Source organism: Cervus canadensis, chromosome 10 (assembly GCF_019320065.1).
Source record: "Cervus canadensis isolate Bull #8, Minnesota chromosome 10, ASM1932006v1, whole genome shotgun sequence".
NCBI classification, from domain to species: domain Eukaryota; kingdom Metazoa; phylum Chordata; class Mammalia; order Artiodactyla; family Cervidae; genus Cervus; species Cervus canadensis.
In genome coordinates this window covers 47,972,219-47,986,325 of record NC_057395.1, presented here as the reverse complement: position 1 = coordinate 47,986,325, position 14,107 = coordinate 47,972,219, and the positions used below count along the sequence as shown (strand labels likewise).

General features: G+C 48.3%; 1 protein-coding gene across 4 annotated transcripts in view; it reads right to left on the bottom strand.

The window, feature by feature from the left end:
- The window catches only part of LARP4B (La ribonucleoprotein 4B), a 77,214-nt gene that overhangs the window by 3,870 nt on the left and 59,237 nt on the right, over positions 1 to 14,107 (bottom strand). For 3 of the 4 annotated variants that reach the window (XM_043478903.1, XM_043478900.1, XM_043478902.1), the window contains 10 exons: positions 12,202 to 12,305; positions 10,927 to 11,037; positions 9,160 to 9,213; positions 8,862 to 9,071; positions 6,831 to 6,937; positions 6,100 to 6,351; positions 5,152 to 5,197; positions 2,564 to 2,728; positions 394 to 512; positions 184 to 298 (listed from right to left, as the gene is read on the bottom strand). In XM_043478903.1, coding sequence (XP_043334838.1) covers positions 184 to 298; positions 394 to 512; positions 2,564 to 2,728; positions 5,152 to 5,197; positions 6,100 to 6,351; positions 6,831 to 6,937; positions 8,862 to 9,071; positions 9,160 to 9,213; positions 10,927 to 11,037; positions 12,202 to 12,305 — 1,283 coding nt within the window. The remainder of the gene's footprint in view (positions 1 to 183; positions 299 to 393; positions 513 to 2,563; positions 2,729 to 5,151; positions 5,198 to 6,099; positions 6,352 to 6,830; positions 6,938 to 8,861; positions 9,072 to 9,159; positions 9,214 to 10,926; positions 11,038 to 12,201; positions 12,306 to 14,107) is intronic. The other variant, XM_043478901.1, reaches the window with a different exon arrangement.

The following is a 14,107-nucleotide window of genomic DNA, read 5'->3' as shown; positions in this document are numbered from 1 at the left end:
GCCCTCTGATCCACGAGGCACAAGAGCTGAAAGCCACAGCTCCTCGGACGATGAATAGCCACAGTGGTCAGCTGGAATTATCACCCAAGGCCCTGGTACCCTGTGCAGAAGGCCTGCTGCGCACACGTGTGGCCACCCCTTCTGGGAGGCCCTGGGCATCCCCCCACCCCGGAGGGCACGTACCGAGGCGGCACCGTTCACCTGCACCGATTTACTTGCTGTGGTGTTCAGGGCCAGGGTGGGAGGCGGTCTGTCCACAGTTGGGGTTTCCCTCTGCTTCTCCACCACCTTGGCATCCCTGGAAAGATGCCACCAGGCACACGCGTGAGTGGACATGAGCGGGCAGCCCCGCAGAGGGCACTGGGCGCGGGTCCCGGGCACGGCTGGACTTACTCGGGCGGGCGGGCAGGGGAGGGGGTGCGCTCGCAGGCTGCGGACACGGCACAGGGCGCTGAGGGTTCTCGGGGGGGCACCGCGGGAAGAGTGTTCGTGCTGGCGTCTGCATTCAGGCTCTGAAACCACGAAGAACAGTTCATCACCGCATAGAGGCATGTCTAGCAGGTCTCTGTCAATGATCTTAAACACACAGCGATAGTGTACGCTGTCTTCAGGGGCAGGCGTTGGCCGACCCCGGGCAGAGTGCACACTGCAGCCGCCCCTCCTCTGGGCAGACCCCGCCAGTCTCTGGCCTTCCTCGGTGTGCGAGCACAGCGGCTGGCACAACCACCGTCCCAAAGGGACCAGATTGCACTCATCTGAGCTGCCGGCACCTGAACCCTCACATCTACGGCACAGAGTCCCCAGCAGAGTCCAGCACGGCTCGGCCTCGCAGGGACATCAGTGCATGGCTCCACACTGACTGAACCTGAGCTCCTTAAGGGGTGAGGGCGGCAGTTCCCACCTTAATTCACTATCAGCCCCTGAAAGCTGATGTGAACTCTCCTGACTCAACAGGAAGCAAAGAGACTTAGTCTGTTTAAGGCAGACACCTGGCAATAGGCAGTGACCACTCAAACACACAGCCATTTGTTAACTAAAAAAGGCGACAGAGCAAATAAAGAGCTGGAAGGGAGCCTGATTGCAACAGGCCTTTTCTCAAAGTCTCGCTTTTTAAAGCAGATAGAAAGTTCAGAAGTGAGAACTCTGGAGGGAATAGCACTGCCCTCCCCACCCAGGAGACCAGGGTTTGATCCCTGGGTCGGGTAGGTACCTCCTCCTGGAGGAGGGAACGGCTACCTAAGCACAGGGGAGGTGGTGACGGTGACCTGGGGGCCATAAGAACCATCATCTCTCATGATTTTGTACTCAAGGGTGGCAGAAACATGGGTGTGGAAATGCCTCCTTTGTGTAAAAGCTCCCTCACGCCCAGGGCACGTGGGGTGCTGCTGTGCTGTCAGAATCTGTCCCATCTGAGGCCTCCCAGGGCCCTACACGCCACCAAGGTCTTCTGTTGAGAAGCAGGGACATGGGCCCTTCCAGCTGGAATCAGGCTCAGACTTCTTAAAAGCAACAATTCTTTCATCAAGATAAATTTCACACAAACTTGAAATGTAAAAAAAACAATAGTAAAAAGAATTTTTTTTTAAAGCTATTTCTGAAACAGGGTAGAGGCCTGCTTGTCCTACTCCTCTGCCCACCTTGAGGAGAATGGGGTCCATGTGAAGCTAGGACTGGCCGCACCAACTCTGCCATCACTCCACGGGGCACTGACACCTCAGACATCACTATCTGGAGTTTAAGGTATACAGTAACACGCAGGGCACATCAAGTTTAGTAAGTGTTTCTCTCTAAAATAAAATGCGGAATCCTCTCAGTCTCAAAGGCTAAAAACAGGAGCAGTAATCACACACCAGTATGAGACAACTAAAGACCTGGCTTAAAGGGTACCATGACCCTGCCCGGCACTGAGGAGCTTGCAGGGCTCCCCAGTGCAGATGCTGTGGATGGGGTCTGCCAGGTAGTGCCCAGAGTGGGGAATTCTGACTCACATCCAGGCGCAGTAGGTGGAGTGATGGTGGCAGGGGGGAAGGATATGGGGGTGATGGTGAGAGCCAGGCCGAGAGCTCAGCGGGGTGCTGGGCGAGGCGTTCCGGCCCTCCTGCCCTGGTCCTGGCAGCAGCTCGGTCCCTCTGCTGTTGCTGGTAGCAGAGCCATAGGGAGTGCCTGGCGCCCACAGTGCTCGTCATTCCCAGGATGGAGTCACTGCTAAGGAGTGACCCCTGGGAGTGTGGCAGCACAGAGGTCACCGACAGCCTCCCATATCACAGTCAAGTTGCTCAGGCTTCTGGTTATTCATGTAGATTATCCAAAACATGTTATTTCTGGCATAATTCAGATTTTTCCTTTTTACTCTGCTGATTCGGAAAATGAAAGTAGGTCCTAAAAACTAAGAATAATGTCTCAACCTGCATTTCTATAGCCCAGCAGGGCAGGGCTCCTCTCTGACCCTGCCGCTCAAAACCTGGGAGACCACTGCATCACTTGCCCTCCATAAGCCGCTTCCACACACGGACACAGCACACCTGTGAAGAGCAGGAGCGAGCACCAGGCTCGGACATCTTACCCTTTCTTTGGACGTTCCTGCAAGCAAGCCAGACAGCCTGTTCTCAAACAAGTCCTCTGTCTTCAAATGCCCTGCTGCCCCAGGCAGTGGGGGGAAGCTGGACAGGCCTAATTCGAAGCTGGGGGACGGCGGTCTAGGCGGCGTTGGAGACTGAGTCTGACTCCTCTGAAAGAGAAGAACATGGTGCAGTTGCCCAGGGTGGCTGGGCAAGAGGGCCTCAGAAATACCTCCCTCGTCTCTGAGGTCCTCAACCCTGCCAAGGTGGTCACCTATCAAAGGTCACCTGGTTAGGCAGCTTCACCCATGAAAGTGGAGCTGAAAGGGCAGAAGGAACCGCAGGGCTCTGCCGGCCACGCTCAAACATGCAGTAAGAGCTGGGTGTGTGCGACACCCAGACCTCCAGGCAACTGACACAGACCAGTGGGACACAGCAAAGTCCCGAGAGCCTGCGTCTTGACATTAACCTTATTCACCTCCACACAAGTTCTGTGTTACCACAGCACAGTCTATAATCTAAGAAATAGAGGAGAAAGTAGAAGAAAACAAAAGTCATGCTCTCAACTCCGTACAATTTATGTTAGAAATTTCACAAGGATTTCCATTAAAAAAAAGTTTAATATAATAGGGAGGGGGGTTTAGTTATCTGAAAATTAACTTACTGAAACCCCTAATATTTTAAAATCAGCATGTAAAAGCATGATATTTAACAAGAGATTCTATCATACTCCCTGACTTCAAAAGCGTAAACTCAGCATAATACCCGAGTAAAACTTTTAAGTCCAAGACCTCAAGAGAAAGGCAGTGATGTATTTTTTTACTATAACGCTCCTAGTCAGCCTACCAGCAGCTGTTCTGAGCACCCAGCTCCTGAGCTGAGAGAGACAGGGCGGAAAGGGGATATGAGCTTAAAATGGGGGAGAACACAGGTATTTTCAGCTGAATGGTGGGCTACTTGAACGGGAAGCCATGCCCTCCTGCGGCTTACTTCACAGGAAAGGCCACAATTTCCCAGAAACTTAACACGAACAAGCATCTCTACAAAAGTAAAATCTAGAGAAACTGTGGTAGAGCTCAGGAGGCCAGGTCAAGGATGAACTCAAGCTGACCACTGCCTGAGTATGCTCTGGGCCTCTGGCTGCCTACTCCACAGCACTGGTGCCTACAGGCCGCCAACCGTGCTTGCGCGTGTGCCCTCCTCCAAACCAGGCTGCACTGTGCCCTGCAGCCCAGCACACGCTGGGTCATGCTCACCTCAAAGCAATTTTCAGAGGCTTCATTCTAAAGCTCTGCATGTTTCTGAGGTGAACCCAGCTTTTCGGAAGACGAGCATTTCTAGGAAGGAAGACCTGTCTTTTAGGACCAAAGAGGCAGCGTTTGAACATTTTTAGAGTCTGAATGGCTTTAGGTGAGACACGAGTGCCATCCCTGGTCCCAGGGAGCATAGCCTGGCCTGTAGTTCATGTCTGCCACCTGCCTCCAAGCTTCTCAGGTGCTCAAAACACCCACTGCAGCAACGGGCTCACTGTCGAATACACACACCTGCACCACGTGCGTGGGTATCTCAGTGGTTCCAGGCATGAACACACAGATCAGGAACACGACACAGAACGAGACTGGCATGGCGATGGGATACATTTCCCCCTGGAGCTGATGCAGTGAGCAGGGGGATGACTCCTGGGGGGTGGCCAGGATCTCAAGAGACAGATGCCCATTCTGTTGGCCCAAATATACAGGAATTCATACATTCCAACTGGAACCAACCGACACAAACTGCCTTACCAAAGGAGTCACCAAAAACTAGACTGAACTGACAAATATGGTAAAATCAGGATGTTCACTTATTACCAATGTGCACTTTCTAAACTCTCTGCAAATAAAAGCTATGTCCTGTAAGGGGAATGCGTAACTCAATGGCTTGGGGCCCTCAGGGTCTTCTCCAGCTTCCAGGTGAGGAGCTCTGCATAAAGAGCCCATGTCCACAAGCACACTGCCCACACTGCCAGGTGCTCGCCCCCATCAGAGCCCTGCAGAGTGTCACCCAGAGGGAGAGCTGCTCAGTCACTAAGCAGACACAGTCACCCCTGTACGCCCATCACTGATTTTGGGTTTGTCCTGAACCATAAGCTACAGCAGAAGGCACTGTGTAGAATGCTTTCTACACAGTGGGTACAGAGTAAAATATTTTGAAAGAAAAACACTGAGGAGCTAATTCCTATGTGGGAAAAGTTCATTCTGCTTGTCCGTACTCAAGGTCCCAGTAATTTCAAAGTACACCACTACCTGGTTACCCGCACAGAAAGCACCCATCTGGATGCATGTGGATAGACCACATGTGTGCAAGGCACCCCTGGGTGCACCTGTGTGCTGCACAGGGCACAGAGCAGTCAGCGGTTTCTCAGGAAACCAGCCATCACCTCCTCTTCAGAGCATCGAAAGGGGCCATTATCACCCAGCCGACACCACGTGGCAAGAAAACTGCAGGACCACGTCTAAAAGCTCCTTCTCACACCTTCGTCAAACCTCATGCTTATTCAGTGTAAGCGGGGTTGAAACGTCAGGCAAAAGCGGCAGGGCTCTGAGGTACTCACTGTGAACTTCTCCTCCCGCTTCTTCCGATAACCAAAGGAGCTCTTCCTAGAGAACAGGAAAGCAGCAGACTGTGACCTTTTCCATTGGAAACAGATTTCACTGAGCACAGTCTTCACAACTTTGTAATCTACTATGGATGACTTTAGATTCTAAAATCCCAATATTACAACCAAAACAAAAATTTTATAATAAAGAAGTAAAACTGAAGTCTAGATAGGGATATAAAAGAAAACATTGATCTAAATAATTTTTACATTTAGGATTTTTGTTATGATATGAATATTCGAACATCCATTCAGCTGGAATGGCAAGGTGTGTAAAATCCGACACAGAGCTATAAAGGTGAACTGTGAAAAAAACAGCAATGACGATCCATCAGATTGATCATCCAAGGGCACAGTGCCCAGGTAGCCTGGTCCACTCCCAAGCCCCCAGCCCTCACTCCACTGAACCACATGGGGCTTCCTCTCCAGTCTGGCAGTCTTTCACTCCATGGTTCCCAAGGCATGTTTCCAAGGTTCAAGGTCTAAATCACTGGCTTCAGTGCCCTTCCCCAAACTCAGCTGAAGCCCACCAACAACCCCACCTTCTGAATAGATGTCACACAGGCCTGAGGGCACCGAGACACTTCACTGCCCTGACAGCTTCCATGGTCTGATAATCCATACAGCTGCCCAGCCAGGGCCGACACATTAATAATGACCAGGACCCAGGGTCTTGCCCACCCTCAGTTCCCATGAACAGTGTCCTGTCACCACAAAGATGGAACCAGTCAAGTCTCTGCTCTAAAAGTAACCCTGTGAGTGACTGACTATACAAGACTTTGGATAGTTACAGCCTTCCCTTTGATTTCCTGTAAGGGACATCTAAATTCATAGAATTTGACACTACTAATGGTTTTAAGTAGTGCCCACAGTACCCGTCCAACAGAAATCACGAGCACTCACCTCCCTCTGCCTAAGCCCGGGGAGGACTCGAAGCTGCTCTGCTCCACGCGCCCGGGCCCCACATCTCTTTTGGCAAAGGCTGGAGGGTTCTGGAGCCGAGCTCGCGGCTGAGCCGTCTGCCTCACTTGTGGGCTGCGCACACCGTTCATCAAGCGGTCAGCGGTGAAGTTAAATATGGAAGGACTTTCCAGCAGCCCGGGCCCCCTCTCTGCACTGGGGATGGCATGGCGCAGGTGAGACTTACTAGGATTCCTGCAGACGAAACGTTTGTGCACACTCAGTTCCCAAATGATCATGGTGTTAGGAAACAGGTGTGCCAACACAGAAACGGCTGAGCAAAAGTCTGCTCTCTACTTAGGGAAAATATTTGCAATGATACTTTAAACAGTCAGCTCCTGATATGTCTGGTAAAGCAAACCTAAACACAGCATCAATGTTCTGCATGGCTGCAGCTACATCCGAATAAAAAGCAGACACTATCGGAGGCAGTGCACCCGTCCCCATGGGGTGCGGGGCACACACAACAGGGAGCTCCGTGCTTGAGTCTTTCACCCCGATGGGCAGGACTGCTGGTCACACCCACCACCAGTGAGCAGGGCACAGCCTCTCCGCTGAGTGTGACCACTGAGTGTGATCACATGCACCTGCTAGCCTTTGGCAGTGCACACTGTGGAAGCAACCTCCTGTTACAACCCTGCAAAGACTGCAGCCTTCCCCTCTCACAGACTTGCCTGCTCCTCGGAGGGTATTGTCTGAGTGAAGCCAGAGGAGATGCAGCAGGTTTGAAGGTTGGAGACGTGAACCCATTTATAAATCCAGTATTTGGAAATGGCGTTACCTAGAAAACAGACTTCATGTTGGTTAAATCTGGTAGCGGATATTCGCATCCCACATGGAGCACTCACCGCAGAGAAGAGCACTGGGCAGCATGACTGCCAATGGCCAAGGTGTCCTGAGAGCCCACAACAACCCCCAGAAATCTGCCTCACATACATGGAAGGGAGCACCTGCCCAGAAGCCCACCCCCTGGCCCCCACCTCCCTCGCTGAGCACAGGCAGAGCACGGGACCCACTCGCTCGTTTCCAGAGTCCCAGTGCCCAGGCCAACACCCCCACTGTGCCAACACCAAGCCACCCACTCTGTTCCTGGTGACTTCAATAAAATCCATCAGAGTCCTCAATCCTAGGGACAATCAGGAATCTGTGTCATAATCATGACCTCTGAGAGGCTCTTTTAACCTCATCTGCATGTAAGTCTTGCTCTGAGTATCATATTTTCAGATCATTCATAATTATGCCCCAACTCACAATTCATGGTAATATACTACATACAAACATACTAACATATTATGTCAGAAAAAAATTAGATAGGTTCACACTGCCCTTAAAAGATACAATACTAAATATAATCTTAAAATGTAAAAAAAAAAGCTTAAGTGCAGAATTTTAAATATCAGCCAATTGTTTTAAAAAATCTAGTCACAAAAATAAGATAAAACTTAGTGTTGAAATGGTTCTCTTTTAAAAAAGATGAAGAAGGATCACTCCAGTTTTCTGGATTCTGAACTGTGGTTTCAAACATTTTCTGTATAAACATTCCTTGATTGATCCAAGGCATTTAACCCCCAAGTGCCACCCAGTTCCCGCCTACATTAAAATGAAAGGAAAAGTAAAAAAGCTGGCGATTGCTCCTAACTAGTAGAGCTAACCAAAAGCTATAATATGATGACTAGAAACAGTTCAAGACCAAAACAAAATCATTTGAAATTTTAAAAGAAAATGAAACCAACAAAAGGGAAACTCTGAGGGAGAAAGATGCAGTGAAAGCTGTTGTTAGCATCTCTGAAGTTCTTCTGTAGAATCATTGTGTACTTAGAAATATACCCATCACACCAGAAGTAGATTCTGAAGACTGTAAATCATGTAAGAAGACTTGAGATAATCAATTCATATGTGCAATTTTACACATACAACTATGGAATTTAAGTAACTGTGCTCAAGAGTTTAAATAAAAACAAACTGGTTGCTAAGGCAGTTGGTAACACAACTTGTTGAGAACTAACTGGCCCCATCTCGTTGCTCCTACTCACAATGACACAACCTGTTTTAGAGCAGTTTCTGGGCCTCACATGGCCCAGCCAGACCAAAGGGACTAGCCACTTGTCCAGACTACTGATGCAGAGGTGAAGGACAAACACCCCTAGAGCCCAGAGACAAAAGCACACAGTAGGTCTCCTCTGGAGCAACCATTCACCCAAGAGTGGCGGACACTGCCACAGTCCTTGTTTGCAAAAAACCGAGCACTGGCAAAGTGCAATGAAGCCTGCCATCCGTCCTCCATTGTCCGGGACTGTCACAAGCTTAGGAAACACCACTCTCCCCTTCAAACCACGTCCCATTGTACCCCTTCTGTGCTCAGAAAGACCCAGCTATCCCAAAGCTCATGACCACATGTCATGCTGTTCTCAGGGCTACACAGCTAAGAGAGGAAACAGATGACAGGAGGGAAGCAAACAGGTAAAGGATGGGGATTGCATCATTAGAGATTTCTTCAAGTTTCTGCAGCTCTTTATTTATCTCCCAGTGAAACTGAAAACCCCCATGGAGCGTGAAGGCCCATCTGACCACATCACCTGAATCGGCATGCCCCTAGAGGAGGGTCTCTGCCGCCAGCCATCTGAACTGGCATCCCTTTAGAGGAGGGCATCTACTGCCCAGCGCACCAAGGGTCTACGACATGAACTCCAGTAAGGCCAACTCACCAAGGGCGGGTCAAGATAGCTATGTGTCGCTGACCACGTCTGGGGGGCTATCAGGCTGTACAGAGGGAACTGCTGCTGGGGACTATAGACTGGAGGTAAGTAAAACGACGCCGTGTAGCGCTGCTGTGTGTAGAGGCTCATGTCCAGAGGCCTAAAGCCATTCTTTGGCAAAAACGTGTTTATAGCTATTGCCTTCGCCTTTATCCGTGCCTGTGTGAAAACACAGAAGTTTCTGTTATTAATAGAATACTTAAAGACATTGATGTGCAGGTAAAGCGTAACCAATGGTCTTGCTTACCTTAATTGGTTTTCCTTGAAAGGTTTTGACTTCTTCTCTCAGATATTTGTAAGCCTGAGGACAAAATCATCCATAATACCATTGTGTTAATCTTATAAGATGAACGTACAATTAACTCAGTACCTCAAGTAAGCAATTATGTAGTCAGAATATGGTGGATGGGACCTAGAACACGGATTCTTCACCTTTTTTGGGTCATGGATTCCTTAAAATATCTGGTAAGAGCTATGGAGCCCCTACCCCGAATTCTCAAATTAGTATGATGTTATAAATTGATTACCTGTCAATAAAGAGAAAAAAGGAAAAAAATTCTCCCGAGCAGTATCTGTATATAATTTAAGTGTTAACAGAAAGCACACAGCATTTCACAGACCCTAGGCCAAGAGTCCTCACCTGGGAGAACACCAAGCTCCTAGTAATAACCCCATGCGCACTCAGAATCACATGGCTCAGGGTTTCGATGTTCAGAATTCACTGCTTAGACAGCTCCTTGCTCATCTCCAAGTTCTACGTAGCTCTGAGGGCTCGGCATCCCCCGAGTAGACCTTGTGTCGTGTTCTCCACACTGGAAGGGGGCTGGAGAGGTGGCTGGCACCTGCTCCACACACCTGCCTTCTCTCATCTCCCATCACCCTGCTTCTGGTCCCTCTCTTCCCCTCCATTCAGTTAAAACTTGTCTTTCAGGCTCCTCTCTCTCTCCTGAAGCCCCTGCGGTCTCGCCATGCACATCTCACACTCCACGGCTGTTCCTCTACACAGGTGAGTGCTTCCTCTGAACACGATGCTTCCTTACACGGCAGGGAGCCGTCTGAACTCCCCACCTCCCAGATGGCTCCTCCGTGCCTTCTTAGGCACCTCGTAACACAAGGCTGCCCAGGCAACGTTAGAGTTAGGTACAAATTTCCCAAACACTGACATCATTCTCTGTACAGAGATAAGAACAGAACCAGTTTTCCTAGGTTGCCTGTGTTACATGTCCTTAGAAAATCTAATGCCTATGCTCCGCACACTGCTACAAAACTGTCTACACACACACACACACACACACACCCCTATTTAGGGTTTCCCTGCACTTTAGGTTCACTGCAGATGGTGACTGAAGCCGTGAAATTAAAAGATGCTTGCTCCTTGGAAGAAAAGCTATGACAAACCTAGACAGCATATTAAAAAGCAGAGACATTACTTCGCCAACAGAGGTCCATCTAGTCAAAGCTAGTTTTTCCAGTACTCATGTATGGATGTGAGAGTTGGATTATAAAGAAAGCTAAGTGTCAAAGAATTGATATTTTTGAACTGTGGTGTTGGAGAAGACTCTTGAGAGTCCCTTGGACTGCAAGGAGATCCAGCCAGTCCAATCCTAAAGCAGATCAGTCCTGAGTGTTCATCGGAAGGACTGATGTTGAAGCTGAAACCCCAATACTTTGGCCACCTGATACGAAGAACTGACTCACTGGAAAAGACCCTGATGCTGGGAAAGATTGAAGGCGGGAGGAGAAGGGGACACAGAGGATGAGACGGTTGGATGGCATCACTGACTCAATGGACATGAATCTGAGTAAACTCCAGGAGTTGGTGATGGACAGGGAGGCCTGGCATGCTGCGATTCATGGGGTCGCACAGAGTTGGACATGACTGAGTGACTGAACTGGACTCAGAGCCAATCGTCACCCCTGTGCCCGCACTGAGCCCTACCGTGTACTGACTGCAAAGTGCTGGTAAACTACACTTCACAGGGTATGGGGCAGGGGGTGCACAGGAAGAACTTACCTGTTGTGCATCAGCTTCTGTTTCAAATGTAATAAACCAATTATCATTATAGGCAAATTCACAGTTTATAAATCTCGGTAAGTTATCTCCTTTAAATAGTGCTTCTACTTCCTACAGGAAACAGAGAAGTTAGAAATTAATTCTCAACTGAGCACCGTTTGTCTTCACTAAAGAAACATGAGGCCTGTTCTTAAGGACAGATGCTGAAAAGACAACCCCAGCTCACCGAAGTCCAGGGCTCTCTCTCCAGGTGGCTGCGCAGGCACCTGAAGTAGCTTCCAGAATTACGATCCCATTGCCACAGTAAGTAAGCTCACAACCCACTGATGGCTCTCCCAAACCCCAAGAGACCAGTAATTAAATTAATGGGAAAATACCAGTAGGCTAACAACGACACAACTTAAGAGTGGGAGAAAGATAATTTAAGAAATCAAAAAATGAGATTAACCAGATTTACCCTCCCACATAAGATAATTACAAACAAAAGATAAAATACATGAAATAATGGCTTTCAGACAGTGTACCCTGGGCTGTGCGGGACAGCATTCTGTAAGAAGAACAGGTATAGATGGTCTACGGGTGCCTGACTCATGGGTGGGGCTTCCAGGCTGTGTTGCCAGGAGGGTGGGCACAGGCCTGGTACAAAGCTCCAGAGCTCAGGGGGATCCCCCAGGGCTCTGTGCTTGGGACACAGTGACCTGGAGTGGAGAGAACCGCCCCCCCAGAGTTCTCCAGGATCAGGGAGAGTCTCTAGCAGCTGGAGTGGAAAACGGAGCTCACTCAGGACCACAGGCGGAGCCCTCAGGAAGCACTGGCCCAGGACGAGGCCAATCTGCTTCCACGGGTCCAAGTCACTGAAGTGAGTCGCAAACAGCTCAGGAGCATGCACAGCAAGGAGCACAGGATGCTCCGTGCCCAAGAAAGCAAACCCCAGATGCCTGGCATCCACCCTAAGTTTGCCAGGTGCACAAAGAAATAGAAAAATATGACTTACAGTGAAAAAATCAACCACCAAATCAGACTGAGAAACACACGGACACTGGCATGTTGGCTCGAGTTGAGCACAAGCCACGCTGGTGTGCACAGCACCCTTCACTGTGAAAACACTTGCTCTGAGAGTTATTCAACATGAACGTGTTCTCTGTCTCAACTTGGTGGTTTACCATTTTTACTCCAAAATGAGTTAAGTATTGAAACGTTTTTTCTTTCTAACTTCTAAATACTGAAGTTACCATAAACTCTATTTTAACAAAAAACAGAGGAGAAATGACTTACTTCTACAGGGGTGGACTCGGGTATCTCACGTAGTATCACTATGCAACGGTTCTGATTTGGCCTTACTTTCTCTCCCTTCTCATCCACTTGGACTAAAGGTAAAGCTGTATGTAAAGAGAAGAGAAAAGGATGGAACACAGATATTAAAATAAATCCACCATCTGCATTCCACTGCAACCTGATGGAGATATTCCAGCAGGACATATCAGACCATATTGCCAGGCGCATTAAAGAAAGCTGTACACAATGGGGAAACCATCAAATCTGTGGCAATTTAACACATAAGCTATGGAAAGGTTCAGACCAGTCTTACCTGTTACATTTAGGGGCTCTGGGGAGTCCTGCAGGAGCTTTGATAGAGGCAACTCTGTGACACAGGCCCTCCACAGCTTAAACCACCCCAAGCCCATTACAATGCAAAACAAAGGTTTTCTCCTTTCTATAAGTCCCCTGTCTCCTTACAGCTTAATTCTGAACTCAGAGAAGCTGCCAAACACTGTTCCCTCAGCCTCCCCTAGTGATGGATCTTCCATGACCACAGTCCACCATCAAAACAAGGGTCAACACTGCCAGCCAGCATGGGGACAGGCCCAACTCAGGTTTCGCTAGCTTTTACCTTACCTCCTTTTTGTAAGGTTTTATTTTCTGGAGTCACTCTGTTGAGAGTTTATCACAGGCAGACTCAGGTCACCACACAGCAACATCACAACCAGGGCCCAGAGCTGTGCACCCCTGTGCAGACACGCATTACCACCCCCAGGAATAGAATCATCATTTCATGATGGGTTCACTAATTTGAGAGGATGATAAGGGAATACTATGAAAAAGTTCAGGCTAATAAATTAGACAAGCTACATGAAATTGAAACATTCCTTAGCACCAAAGCTCACGTTTAGGAAGTAGGATCTGTGACAGAAGACCACTCAAGGCTCACAAGGTTTCTGGAAAATCCTACCAAACATTAAGAAAGAAGTAACACCTATTCTACAGTACAAACTCTTCTGAAACACTTAAGACAATACTTTCTAATCCAGCCTATGAAGCCCAACTAAAAATACCAATAGAATCTTTTGAAAAAACAAAATGTTGATTTCTGAAAATCACATGGAAATGCCAAGCACTTAGAGGAGCCAAGACCAAGATGGAGATTCACAACTACTCTAAGAATGACGACACAGTAAAGCCAGTACCATCCACACACTGCAGCAACGGCATCAAGACAGACAGATGGAGGATAGATACACGGCCCAGAGAGAAACCACCAGGGAGTTTACCCTGACAACTGGTCCAAAGGCAGTGCCCTGGGGAAAGCAGAGCCTTCTCAATAAATGGAGTGGAACAGCAGCACATGGACATGTAAGGGGGGTAGACAGCCCACACCACATACAAAAATCAGCTGACAATGGACCACAAACCTAACAGTGTAAGCCCTAAAACTACAAACTTCTGGGAGAAAACCCCAGAAATGCGACCTTGGATTAAGCAAAGATTTCTTAGATACAACACCAAAAGTAAGATCCATAAAAGAAAAAAATTAATAAACTGGTCTATATAAAAAAATTCAAAACTCTGCTTTTCAAAAGACACTATTAGGAGAACAAAGAGAAGCCACAGACTGGGAGAATATATTTGCAAGTCATATTTCTAGTAAGGACTTAAATATAGATCACATATCTCAAACTGCACATATACACATGCCCCTCAAATCTCAGCTGTAAGAAAACTCAAAAAATAAAAGAAAAAGAAAACAGAAGTGAGGCATCTGAATAGACACCTCAGCAAAGAAGCACCTGAAAGATGGCTCGATGTCATCAGGCGCTAAAGAAATAGAAATTAAAACCACAATGAGACACCATCACACACCTGCTAGAAAACCTAGAATAGCCCCTCTGTGAAGGAGGCCTTG